The sequence below is a fragment of the Salvelinus namaycush genome, chromosome 7 (assembly GCF_016432855.1).
Source record: "Salvelinus namaycush isolate Seneca chromosome 7, SaNama_1.0, whole genome shotgun sequence".
Lineage (NCBI taxonomy): Eukaryota > Metazoa > Chordata > Actinopteri > Salmoniformes > Salmonidae > Salvelinus > Salvelinus namaycush.
This window is the reverse complement of record NC_052313.1, coordinates 16,896,414-16,909,018: the sequence shown is the minus strand read 5'-3', so window position 1 is coordinate 16,909,018 and position 12,605 is coordinate 16,896,414. Positions and strand designations below refer to the sequence as shown.

The 12,605-nt window shown below is 43.0% G+C and overlaps 1 protein-coding gene across 4 annotated transcripts in view; it reads right to left on the bottom strand.

Annotated features, from left to right (window-relative positions):
• The window catches only part of LOC120051030 (lethal(3)malignant brain tumor-like protein 4), a 142,741-nt gene that overhangs the window by 90,384 nt on the left and 39,752 nt on the right, over positions 1 to 12,605 (bottom strand). For all 4 annotated transcript variants that reach the window (XM_038997621.1, XM_038997622.1, XM_038997623.1 and 1 more), the window contains 4 exons: positions 11,929 to 12,014; positions 11,165 to 11,275; positions 8,203 to 8,317; positions 4,278 to 4,389 (listed from right to left, as the gene is read on the bottom strand). In XM_038997621.1, the coding sequence (XP_038853549.1) occupies positions 4,278 to 4,389; positions 8,203 to 8,317; positions 11,165 to 11,275; positions 11,929 to 12,014 (424 nt within the window). The remainder of the gene's footprint in view (positions 1 to 4,277; positions 4,390 to 8,202; positions 8,318 to 11,164; positions 11,276 to 11,928; positions 12,015 to 12,605) is intronic.

The window sequence follows — 12,605 nt, the reverse complement described above, 5'->3', positions numbered from 1 at the left end:
GAGGCTGTAATCGCTGCCAAAGGTGCTTCAACAAAGTACTGAGTAAAGGGTCTTTCTTTATAAAATTGCAAACATGTCTAAAAACCTGTTTTTGCTTTGTCATTATGGGGTATTGTGTGTTGATGGATGAGAAAAAATTGAATACATTTTAGAATAAGGCTGTAACGTAACAAAGTGTGGAAAATGTCAAGGGGTCTGAATACTTTCCGAATGCACTGTCGGCCTGCATCTGTTGCTATAAATTGAGCCGACACACATACAGACAGACACAGACACGCTTCTACCTTGGGACCAACTAAACCGTAGCACGGGCCAAGGAAAAACACATACATCTGTGCATTTTGATAGGGGGATGAAACTGCGCTCTCAGCAGACCGGAGACTTTAAGCCGGGATGAGACAATTTATGTTGACGCCAGCTGTGGAAATCGACCATGCTTGCGTTCATTAAAACAAAATGCTGCATGATGGAACTACAGGCGTCTGAAGCGGCAGGGTTTTAGTAGCTCAAAAATAGATTGCAGCAGTAGTCTGAGTGTTGAGAAGCTAAAATTACGCTGTTCAGAGAGTGGTTGGTCGCCCCACTCTGTGCCCTTTCCTCCACTGCAGATGGTTTAGAGAGATAAGATCAATTTGTACTGCAGGAAAGAGCCGTGCTGGGCTGTTCTAATGCCCAGGCAGGGCGCTAAAGTGGGCACTTTCCATTCAAATGTTATCTCAATGGAAATGAACATGCCTTGTCTTTGTGCGGCGTCGTATTCTGTAAATGAGTTGACCATTTGAGGTCAAAAGTTAAACCCAAAATTATCGAAAGGTGAATTGTATAACACCCTGAAGGTCCCTCAACACATACAAATGTACATTTATTTTTCTTCAAAGTAAAGTAAGTCACCGTTTTATAAATATTCATGAGATTATTATAATGAGATTGCATAACGCTCGACTCGAGCAGTAGATGAGCTCCCACACTCCCAAACCTTCAGGCTAATACCAAAATTCAAACTAGGATAATATTACCTCTTCACCAATAACGCCTCTGGAATTAAAAAAAATACTTTCATCAAAATCATTGAGGGTGCAGGAGCGTAATGCCATGTGGGGGTATGAAATAGCTCTCATCTTCCTGATTAGTTATTTTAATATGCATGTCGATTGATGGTTTTATTACCGTGCACTGCAGAGATGACTGAATACAGCTCTGTGTGTGTGTGTTCCTGTGTGTTTGCGTGTGTGTTTGTGTGTGAGTCGTAATAATGTGAGCCTCAGTGTCTCTGCTCCCAACAGCCTCTGAGCAGTCACAACCGTTTACTCAGATGACGGGGGCCATTAAAGAATGAAAACATGCCACAATAACATAAAAGAAGTGATGATATGTGACTTGTTGTTTCAGGAAACTACGCATATGTCGCACGTCACTACTTCATAGAAGAGCCATTTGAACTTAAACTTTTTTTTAATAAAAAAGTTTTTTGGGGCAGAAATGCCTTCTGGAACATGTAAACTTTCATGTGCCTTAATAACACACTTGTATGCCATCTGTAAATAGGAATACAATTGTTAAATTACGAGACTAGTCGGTTTAGCCATGGAAAAAGACAGGAACCTTTCCGCTAGCCATGATTGGCTGAGATAATGGGTGGGCTGGACATGCCGAGAGATGAGTTCCGATTGTTCTGCCATGTAGCACGCTTCGGTCTATAACATGCGCTGATCAGTTTGTGTAGGTAATCCTTAGTAACAGAGCTTTTTTGAAAGATATCAAGTAGGAGAACTGCAAAAGTGTTGCTCTCCACTTTCTGGAGAACCGAGTTTTGAAATCAGTGGCATTAGAGTTTAATAGCTAAAGAAATTGAGAGAATTCTGGCTTTTTGATTGCAAATATGCAGACGGAGTCAAAAAGAGAACACACAGAAGGCTGTTGTATAAAACACCTGTCTCTGGTTTACATCTTCAAACTAAGGGCAACCATCCACCCGTGAAAGAGGGAGAAGCATCCATTCATGTATACGAATTTCCGAACGTTTAACACCCGTTGAATATCTCCGGTGTCAGTAAACGTTGGAAAAAAGAGCAATTCAATTGTTGCCTGCAGCACAGTTGCAGTCACCAATGCTCTGGATAACATAAAAACAGCCTAAACAGCTCTGCTAGGGCGAGTAAAATGGTCAGAGTGAGCTGTTCCCTCATTTGTGTTTGGAAGTTGCTAGCAAGCTAGCCAACATTAGCCAGTCAGCTTGGGTGCTTGACTGCTGTTGTTAGGTCATAATGCTCAGATCAACCCTACTCCTCGGCCAGAGCGTCCAATGCGCGCTCTGAACTCCCCGAGAGCGAAGCGCTCTGAATTTACACACGGACAATCTGACAACGCTCTGAGTTTATGAACGCCCAGAGCTCACTCTGAGCACACTCTGGCACTCCAGATTGAATTTACGAACACACCCGTAGTATAAACCAGCCTTTAGTCTTGAAATCTTTGGTTGTTTTGTACATGGCCTCACATGTGAATCCTTGAAGAGATGGGTGGGGCTAAGGCTTAAGAGGGTGTGAATTATGCTGGATGGGTGTAGACAAAGAAGAGCTCTCCAGTAGGTGTACCAAAACATTCAAGGTCCATTTTCTCAAAAAGTGAGGTTACAAGTTTATCAACATTTTCTAGCTCTGAGTCTCTACTTTTATCCAATGTAAAATACACCATTTGAAATGTTGCTACATAAGACCGAATCGAGCTAGTCGGTCACATATTTATACCCACATATGTTATTCTCCGCATAAAACTGAAGTTCTGAGTTCATAATAATTCATGCAGATGAAATTCAAATGAGTTGCTAATGAAGTTGGGTTAGAGCCACGTTTCTAGAGAGTTTTTCTTTTGCTGCAGTAACAGGGCTTAAAGCATGGTACTGTGGTTGTGGAGGACTCTGTCACTGAATGTCTTTCCATTTCTTGATCAGGAGGATCCGACAGTGGGCTGTGGAGAGGGGTGTGCAGGGGGGGATATGCACACTCCACTCTCATTCCATTCAGAGTTGATTATATCCTTGGAAAAGGTGAGGCACAAAAATAGCAGAGGGCGAGTTGAATCCTCAGACAGACGCTCAGGGAGACAGAGAGAGGGAGAGAGGGAGGAGCAGAGGGGTGAATGGAAGGACTACTATACTACCACTGTCGTATAGTATTGACTACATTATAAAAACAGAGTAAGATCTACAGTTTGTTTATTGAAAAAGTCAACTTTGACACCTGGCATTGTCAAAATATACCGCGACTAAAATTAATATTAGTCGGCAAGATTCCGAATTTTTTCACCTAAAGTGCCATATATTCAAAGACACATCCTCTTCCATAATCAAAAACTGAGCAAAGCGGTGTGTTTTTGTAAAACAGATGGGTTAGAGAGGGCCATAACCTCAGTGGTATGACAGCCGGTGATAGACTGTGCGCTGCTGCTCTGGCAGTCAGTCAGGCAGAGTCTTGGCAGGGAGAAGAGCATGGAGCAGGCCTGCAAGCTGCAGGGTTAACTTCTCTAGGCTACTCGTATGTGAGCTCCGTGAGTGAACATGGTCCAGGAGTGCCTCTCCTCCATCATCCCTTTTTCTCCTCTCCTTTGTGGAGGCACCTCTGGCTCCCCTAGGTGAAAAGCTTAAAACCTGGCTGGCTGCAGCCCTATCTCGCCCTACAGAGAAGCCCAGGTCAGCTAGCCTGGAGCTAAATGCTAATGCTAGCAAGGATTCGTGCTCCAACGACCTATCGCTGGATGTTAATGCTAGCAACATACTCTCACTGTTGTTGCATGGAGCCAACCAACAGGCCATGCAATGCTGCAGTTACAGCAGCATATATATTACCCACAGACAATGGCATCCACATCTCACCTTGCCAAAGCCAGCTGTTGGTGGATTATACCTTCATTTGTGTTATTAGTCCTTCCTGATCTGGGTGTCAATGGGCACACAGGAAGCAAATTGAGCAAACAAAATATGCCTCTAAACAATGGTGACATGCTATCAGAAAAGCCAAGCTGGGGATAGGTCTGGCCCAGAAACAATTCTTTGCCGCTACCCTCTAAGTACTTGTAGGGATTGGTAAGGATGTGTTTGATTTGATGGGTATAAGCAACATAGTGAACGTGCTACCAAGCCTATCAGAGAGCAAGGTGGAACTACTACCATACTGCTGATACCTTTCTAATCCCTTCAGATCTACAGGGTTTAGGCGATTGGGGATTTTTCTGGACCGGCGGATATTGTCAGACAATGTAGTCATCAACAGGTGTCTTACCTGTGGTGTCCTGTGTATTTGGCTCCTTTGATGTGGCCCACGCCCCTGCAGCTCGGAGTGGGGCACACTCCCTGGGTCACGGAGCTCTTAAGGTCAGAAGGTCCTGCGTGTGCTGGATGGGGATGACAACCAACAAACCAATCACAAGGCTTGCTTCAGGCTGGCCAGAAAGAGTTTTGAAGATAACGCATGCTTTTCATTGATTGATTTAGTCAACAGGCAAGTAGGTAAAATTGGGTCAGCATATATTAACTACATTCAGTGCCTTTGGAAAGTATTCAGACCACTTAACTTTTTCAAAATTCTGTTACGTTACAGCCTTATTCTAAAATGAATTAAATCGTTTTTTTCTCCTCATCAATCTACACACAATACCCCATACTGGCAAAGCAAAAACAGGTTTTTAGAAATGTTATCAAATGCAATAAAATAAAATAAACTTTAATATCACATTTACATAAGTATTCAGACCTTTTACTCAGTACTTTGTTGTAGCACCTTTGGCAGCGATTACAGTATCGAGTCTCTTATTGGGTATGATGCTACAAGCTTGGCACACCTGTATTTGGGGAGTTTCTCCCATTCTTCTCTGCAGATCCTCTGAAGCTCTGTCAGGTTGGATGGGGAGTGTTGCTGCACAGCTATTTTCAGGTCTCTCCAGAGATGTTCGATCGGGTTCAAGTCCGGGCTCTTGCTGAGCCACTCAAGGACATTGAGACATGTCCCGAAGCCACTCCTGTGTTGTCTTGGCTGTGTGCTTCGGGTCTTTATCATGTTCGCCCCAGTCTGAGGTCCTGAGCGGTCTGGAACAGGTTTTCATCAAGCATCTCTCTGTACTTTGCTCCGTTCATCTTTGCATCGATCCCGACTAATCTCCCAGCCACTGCTGCTGAAGAGTGGCTTCCGTCTGGCCAATCTACCATAAAGGCCTTATGGGTGGAGTGCTGCAGAGATGGTAGTCCTTCTGGAAGTTTGACCAAGAACCAATGCCCTTTAGCTCTAAGAAGGGTCTTGGGGGTTCCATTTAAGAATGATGAAGGCCAATGTGTTCTTGGGGACCTTCAATGCTGCAGAAATGTTTTGTTACCCTTCCCCAGTTCTGTGCCTCGAAACAATTCTGTCTCTGAGCTCTACGGACAATTCCTTTGACCTCATCGCTTGGTTTTTGCTCTGACATGCACTGTCAACTGTGGGACCTTATATAGACAGGTGTGTGCCTTTCCAAATCATGTCCAATCAATTGAATTTACCACAGGTGGACTCAAATCAAGTTGTAGAAACATCAAGGATAATCAATGGAAACAGGATGCACCTGTTTTCGCTTTGTCATTATGGGTTAGTGTGTGTAGATTGCTGATTATTTTTTATTTAATCCATTTTAGAATAAGGCTGTAATGTAACAAATGTGCAACAACAAGTCAAAGGGTCTGAATACTTTCCGAAGGCACTGTACAGGCCATAAACCTGACTTGAATTCCATAAGTTGTCATTCATTGTAACTTAATTTCAGATGGATACTCATCAGGCAAGGGTTTTCACTGTTGGATAACTTAAACCCATGTTATAGCATATATATAGCCTCATCGCCTATAACATGGGTTTTAGTTATCCAACTGTGCAAACCCATGCGTTATGAGTATCTATTTGAAATTAAGTTACAATGAATGAGACCTTACAGATGATTAGCTGGGGTAGACCAATAAGTCTTTCGAGTGTCAGGGTAGACAAATAGCCCTTATGGTTCTGCTTATGTGTTAGATTGAGACATCTAGAGCAACACCAAACATTTCTCTTGCCATAATATATCAAGCACCAAGCTTCTAAGACAAACCAAATAAGATATATAGAATTCGTCAGGTTTATGGCCTGTATTGCTGGTGCCAAGACACAACTCTCTCTCTCTCTCGCACACACACGCAAACACACACGCACGCACACACATGCACGTGAGCGCACGTGAGCGCACACATGCACGTGAGCGCACACATGCACGTGAGCGCACACATGCACGTGAGCGCACACATGCACGTGAGCGCACACATGCACGTGAGCGCACACACCTCATTCGTCGTCCCAAATGTGTTTACCAAAAGGGGAAATTGAAAAGATTTATTCCACCAGTCTCTGAAGGAGACAAGTCCTCCACTTGAAATAAGATTAGAGTTGTGTTTTTTTTATTTCTAACATGATTTCTGTTGCAGCCATTTATATTGTATCCCTAAATCACTGTGGAACTGTCAATGGTAATACATCAAGAAAAACAATCACAGCCAACATCGAAAATGAAGAAAAATGGAAGGCATTCTTCAAAAGGTCAAGAGATTAGTCTGTGCAGACAAAAATACTTTTGTTGATTTCTCGCACTATGCCAACTTGTCAATCAAGTTGGCATAGTGCTATAAATGTAAGTATCTGTCCAGTGTTCCAGATTTTAAAACGAAATACAATATGAATTAAATAGATGTACTTCCAAACAATTATCATTTTGGATGTTATAAAAAGTATATTTCCCTGTGCCCCTTATTTGCCTGTTTGGAAACAACAGAGAGTGGTTTGGGTGTATACTGGTACATTTTTTTTTACTGATTTGACTGCTCAGCCAATGAGACATGTATACATTTGGATATTCACATTAGCTCCCACATGGGGGCACTGGGGCAGACTGCCCGAGCCTGTCTGCACCAAGTCAAATAGTATGGATGGATTCAGAATATGGAAATGCACAATGGAACTACTAGGGCACGTCACTATAAATGCAGGCTGATTATTTCACAAGTGTGAGTCATTTCTGTTCTTTACTTCACTGTCACTAAATTGCTGATATTTCTGTTGTTAGCTACGTAACTAGCTAGTCATGAAGCTAGCTAGCTACTACTGCTATCTATATCAGTCAACAACAGCTAACACAACAGCGAAGTTCTCTTGACATAAAACTTTTAGCTACAAACCACAGGATTTAAAATAAAATGGAATGGCAAGATGGTTGTGTGAAAGATCTGCTTTGACTTGCTTTCTTAGCTAACGATTGCTACCATTAGCATGCTAACCTTAGATAACTGCTTCTAAATAGCCAGCAGGCCAACTTTTACAAACCACATAACTTCAAATAGAAGTGACTGGCGAGATAGTTGTTGCATAGGCTTTGTCCTTTTTGCCAAGACCAGCTGTGGATTGCTTGGCTTGCTTTCCTAGCTAGCTACCTTGCCTGTGTGCAGTAAGCACATGTCTCCCCTAGTCTCGAGAGAGATCCTTCTCCCCACCCGAGAATTTGAAAAAAATTAAAAAGTTGCTGGATTAGTCACACACGGGCCAAAGATAATGATGTCATTATCCCAGCAAATTTCAAGTGTTTTTCTTTTTAACGTTTTGAGATAAACGTTTGAGGTGTGTTTTTATCTCCAATTTAGGCTTTGGCCAGAAATATGATTATAAGATGAGTCAACTACTTTATTTGGAAAAGTGGTAATATAATATGAACATTTAAAAGTGAGATTTTCACTGGACAGTTACTTTAAAGTTGTTTTAGGGCAGGGATACTGTGCTATTGGCTGTGGAGTTGTGGTTAGGATTTAAAGCGCAGTACAAAGCCTTGTGCCATAGAAAAGACTTTGCACCCATACATCAGATAGCTGTGCTCTAATGTCAGTGAGATTCACCTCTGAAAGGAACAAAATCAATAGTGGGGATTTAATGGATGGAGAGGTCCTTGAGAAGCATGGACGAGTGCATTGATTTGTGTGTACATGTGAGCGTTGAGTTGGAATGGTTAGCGGAGCACACACACACACACACACACACACACACACACACACACACACACACACACACACACACACACACACACACACACACACACACACACACACACACACACACACACACACACACACACACACACACACACACACTGGGGTGGTGAACTCACAGAGGGGGGGTTCCAGGGGATGACCTGTCCGGGCACACCAGCCCACAGGGTGAAGGTCCGGCAGGTCAGAGTCCACCCAGAAGTCAAACTTCTCATGCCAGCCGTCAAAACGGATCTGAGTAATACAGAGAGAGAGAGCGAAAGAGAGCAAAAGGGAGAGACAGCCACGTTAGTACTAAAAATTATATCTGACATACATAAAGGGCTTTTCACTATACAGAATAATCTCAAAGTACTGCACAGAAAATAAAACATTTAAACCAAATAGAAAAACATGTATTATAATGGACAATTAAACAGGCCAACATACACAAAGAACACAGCTGACGTACAGGAGACAAGGACACAAAGAGCACAGCGATCAACAGAAAGCCTTCCTAAAGACAGAGCGCTGTAATCATGTTTAAAATGCTCTTTCGATCGTATAAAGAGACAGTAACAAAAAAAACGTTTTGAGACACCAGGATTAACGATAAGACCTAGTTCCAAATCCACAGTTGTTTCTGCTCCTAGTAGAGCACTGTTTGAAACTTTACTATTTTTTATTTATTTCACTTTTATTTAACCAGGAAGGCCAGTTGAGAACAAGTTCTCATTTACAACTGCGACCTGGCCAAGATAAAGCAAAGCAGTGCGACAAAAACAACAACACAGAGTTACACATGGGATAAACAAACGTACAGTCAATAACACAACAGAAAAGTCTGAATACAGTGTGTGCAAATGAAGTAAGGATGTAAGGCAATAAATAGGCCAATAGTGGAGAAAGTAATTACAATTTAGCAATTTACACTGGAGGGATAGATATGCAGATGAGGATGTGCAAGGAGAAATACTGGTGTGCAAAAGAGCAGAAAAACCTAAACAAATATGGGGATGAGGTAGGTAGTTGGTTGGATGGGCTATTTACAGATGGGCTGTGTACAGCTGCAGCGATCGGTAAGCTGCTCTGACAGCTGATGCTAAAAGTTAGAGAGGGAGATATGGGTCTCCAACTTCAGTGATTTTTGGAATTCGTTCCAGTCATTGGCAGCAGAGAACTTTAAGGAAAGGTGGCCAAAGGAGGTGTTGGCTTTGGGAATGACCAGTGAAATATAGCTGCTGGAGCGCGTGCTACGGGTGGGTGTTGCTATGGTGACCAGTGAGCTGAGATAAGGCGGAGTTTTGCCTTGCAAAGACTTATTGATGACCTGGAGCCAGTGGGTTTGGCGACGAATTTGTAGCGAGGACCAGCCAACCAGAGCATACAGGTCGCAGTGGTGGGTAGTATATGGGGCTTTGGTTACAAAACAGAGGGCACTGTGATAGACTGCATCCAATTTGCTGAGTAGAGTGTTGGAGGCTACTTTGTAAATGACATCGCCGAAGTCAAGGATCAGTTTTACGAGGGTATGTTTGGCAGCATGAGTGAAGGAGGCTTTGTTGCGAAATAGGAAGCCGGTTCTAGATTTAACTTAGAATTGGAGATGCTTAATGTGAGTCTGGAAGGAGAGTTTTTGGCTAGCCAGACACCTAGGATTTTATAGTTGTCCACATATTCTAAGTCAGAGCCGTCCAGAGTAGTGATGCTAGTCGGGCGGGCGGGTGCAGGCAGCGATCGGTTGAAGAACATGAATTTAATTTTACTATCATTTAAGAGCAGTTGGAGGCCACGGAAGGACTGTTGTATGGCGTTGAAGCTTGTTTGGAGGTTTGGTAACACTGGCCTACACACAATATCCCTGGCCTTGTCACTGGCCTACACACAATATCCCAAAATGTCAAAGTGGAATTATGTTTTTCAATTTGTTTTGAAAGCTGAAATGTTTTGAGTCAATAAGTATTCAATCCCTTTGTTATGGCATGCATAAATAACTTCAGGAGTAAAAATGTGCTTAACAAGTCACATAATAAGTTGCATAGACTCACTCTTTGTGCAATAATAGAGTTTAACATGATTTTTGAATGACTACCTCATCTCTGTATCCCACACATACAATTATCTGTAAGGTCCCTCGGTTGAGCAGTGAATTTCAAACACGAATTCAACCACAAAGACCAGGGAGGTTTTCCAATGCCTCGCAAAGGGCACCTATTGGTAGATGGGTAAAAAAACAAAAAAAAAAAACAGACATTCCTTTGAGCATGGTGAAGTTATTGTTTACACTTTGGATGGTGTATCAATACACCCAATCACTACAAAGATACAGCCGTCCTTCCTAACTCAGTTGCAGGAGAGGAAGGAAACCGCTCATGGATTTCTTCATGAGGCCAATGATGACTTTAAAACATTTACAGAGTTAAATGGCTGTGGTATGAGAAAATCTGAGGGTGGACCAACAACATTGTAGTTACTCCACAATATTAACTTAATTGACAGAGTGAAAAGAAGGAAGCCTGTTCAGAATAAAAAATATTCCAAAAACATGCATCCTGTTTGCAACAAGGCACTAAAGTAATACTGCAATAAATGTGGCAAAGCAATTCACTTTTTGTCCTGAATAGAAAATGTTATGTTTGGGGCAAATCCAATCCAACACATTGCTAGCCTCCTCACCCTGACTACCACCCCCCTCACTTCTTTCCACATGCACAACCTCCTCGCATCCCCTGCCTCACTCTTTCCTTTTTTCACTCTAAAAAGTTCTTCCTCTCGCTCTCATTTCATCTATCACTAATTTCCTCACTCCTCACTCCATTGTTCTCTCCCTAACCCCACCCCTTCACCGGGTAGGAGCGTTGGGTCAGTCACCGAAAGGTTGCTGGGTCGAATCCCGAGCTGACAAGGTAAAAATCTGTCGTGCTGCACCTGAGCAAGGAAGTTAACCTACTGTTCTCCTGGCGCCGATGACGTGGAAGTCGATTAAGGCAGCCCCCCGCACTTCTCTGATTCAGAGGGGTTGGGTTAAATGCGGAAGACAAATTTCAATTGAATGCATTCAGTTGTACAACTGACTAGGTATCCCCCTTTCCTTTCCCTCACCTTGACCCTGTAGTCCTCAGTGTCTGAGACGGTGGCCACGCGGACCAGCATGGGGTTCCTCCTGTCCACCGCCTCCAGCTTCATGTTCACCTGGAAACTGTGAGGCGGTCTCTGTGACAGGGGAGAGAGGAAGAGAGGGGGCGGAGAGAGAAAAAGGGCGTTAGAGATGGCAATCAAGCCTGTCGAGACTCCCAAAAAGCCCCATACACTTCCCAGCCAAAAGAGAGGGAGAGAAAAAGAAGACAGGAGAGGACATGAGAAAGAGAGAGAGAGAAAGAGGTAGGGAGGAGGCGGAAGACAGGACACTGTACACATCTCTGAGAGAGAAGAGCAGAACATGCAGAGTGGAGGAGAGCAGAGGAGAGGACAGGCCCTGTCAGCCAGAAACTCAGCCAGAGGAGAGGATTTGAAGGTGTGAAATTGTGCTGTGCAGATGTCACAGGGGGAGAGGAGGCTGACAGTGGAGTTCTTTATGGGAAAGAATCGTTTTGAAACAGAAGTTTCTGAATGAGAAAGACAGGTCTGGGAAAGAGACAAACTAATGTCAAACTGAGAAAAACATGACTTGTGTCATTATTGTGAAAAGGAACTGAACCACAACAGTTATTAAACTGCCTTTAATTACAATTGTTCGTAGTTATTTTTAGACAATAAAAGGAATCATTATGAAACACGAAATCAGCCGTTAGATTGCAGCAGAGGCTGGGAATAACAATGGTGCTGTGCAACACAGGCTAGCCTGCTGTTCCATGCCTATTGCTTACCATACAGAAAGCCTGGCTTGGAACCGCCGTGGAACCATTGTCTTGTAAGTACTCCTCCCACAGGAAATGTTCTGGATTGGGGTGTCCTTGAACACAATCCAAAACACAAATCGAATTAATCACACACTTGCAAGCTCGCGCACGCACACACAAACACATGCAACAACTTCAAACTGTGACTGTTAACGGCTGTGACAATTTCATCAAAAGAAAAATGTGCTTGAAAACTTGAACGCGACACACACACAGATGGGTGCAACATATGCAGGGGACCAAATGTACACATATCGCCTGGTTGCGGAGATAATATGGTTAGCTATTGGAGATTGAGTTGTGGAGGCTCCAATTAGTAAGTGATTGGCTCTACAGGACTCTGCCTCAGTAGTTTTTGTGGAACTAATATAGAAGAGAGGAAAATGACTGTACAGAAATAACACACTCCAGTCCCAAGCCAGAGAGTAGTCAGAGGGAGTTAGAGGCCTTGGACATTTGAGCCAATCGCAAATGGTTCAATAATAAACTTGAATGGCTACTTGGGAACTGTTCATATATTGTGTCTTTATGATGAAACTCAAATTTGAAACTAGATTTCATTCCAGTAAAACATCCAAGAGAAAACGCATTTGTGCATCTCAATAGGCTAAAGTGGCTCCTTCTCACAAGTTGGCAGATGCTTC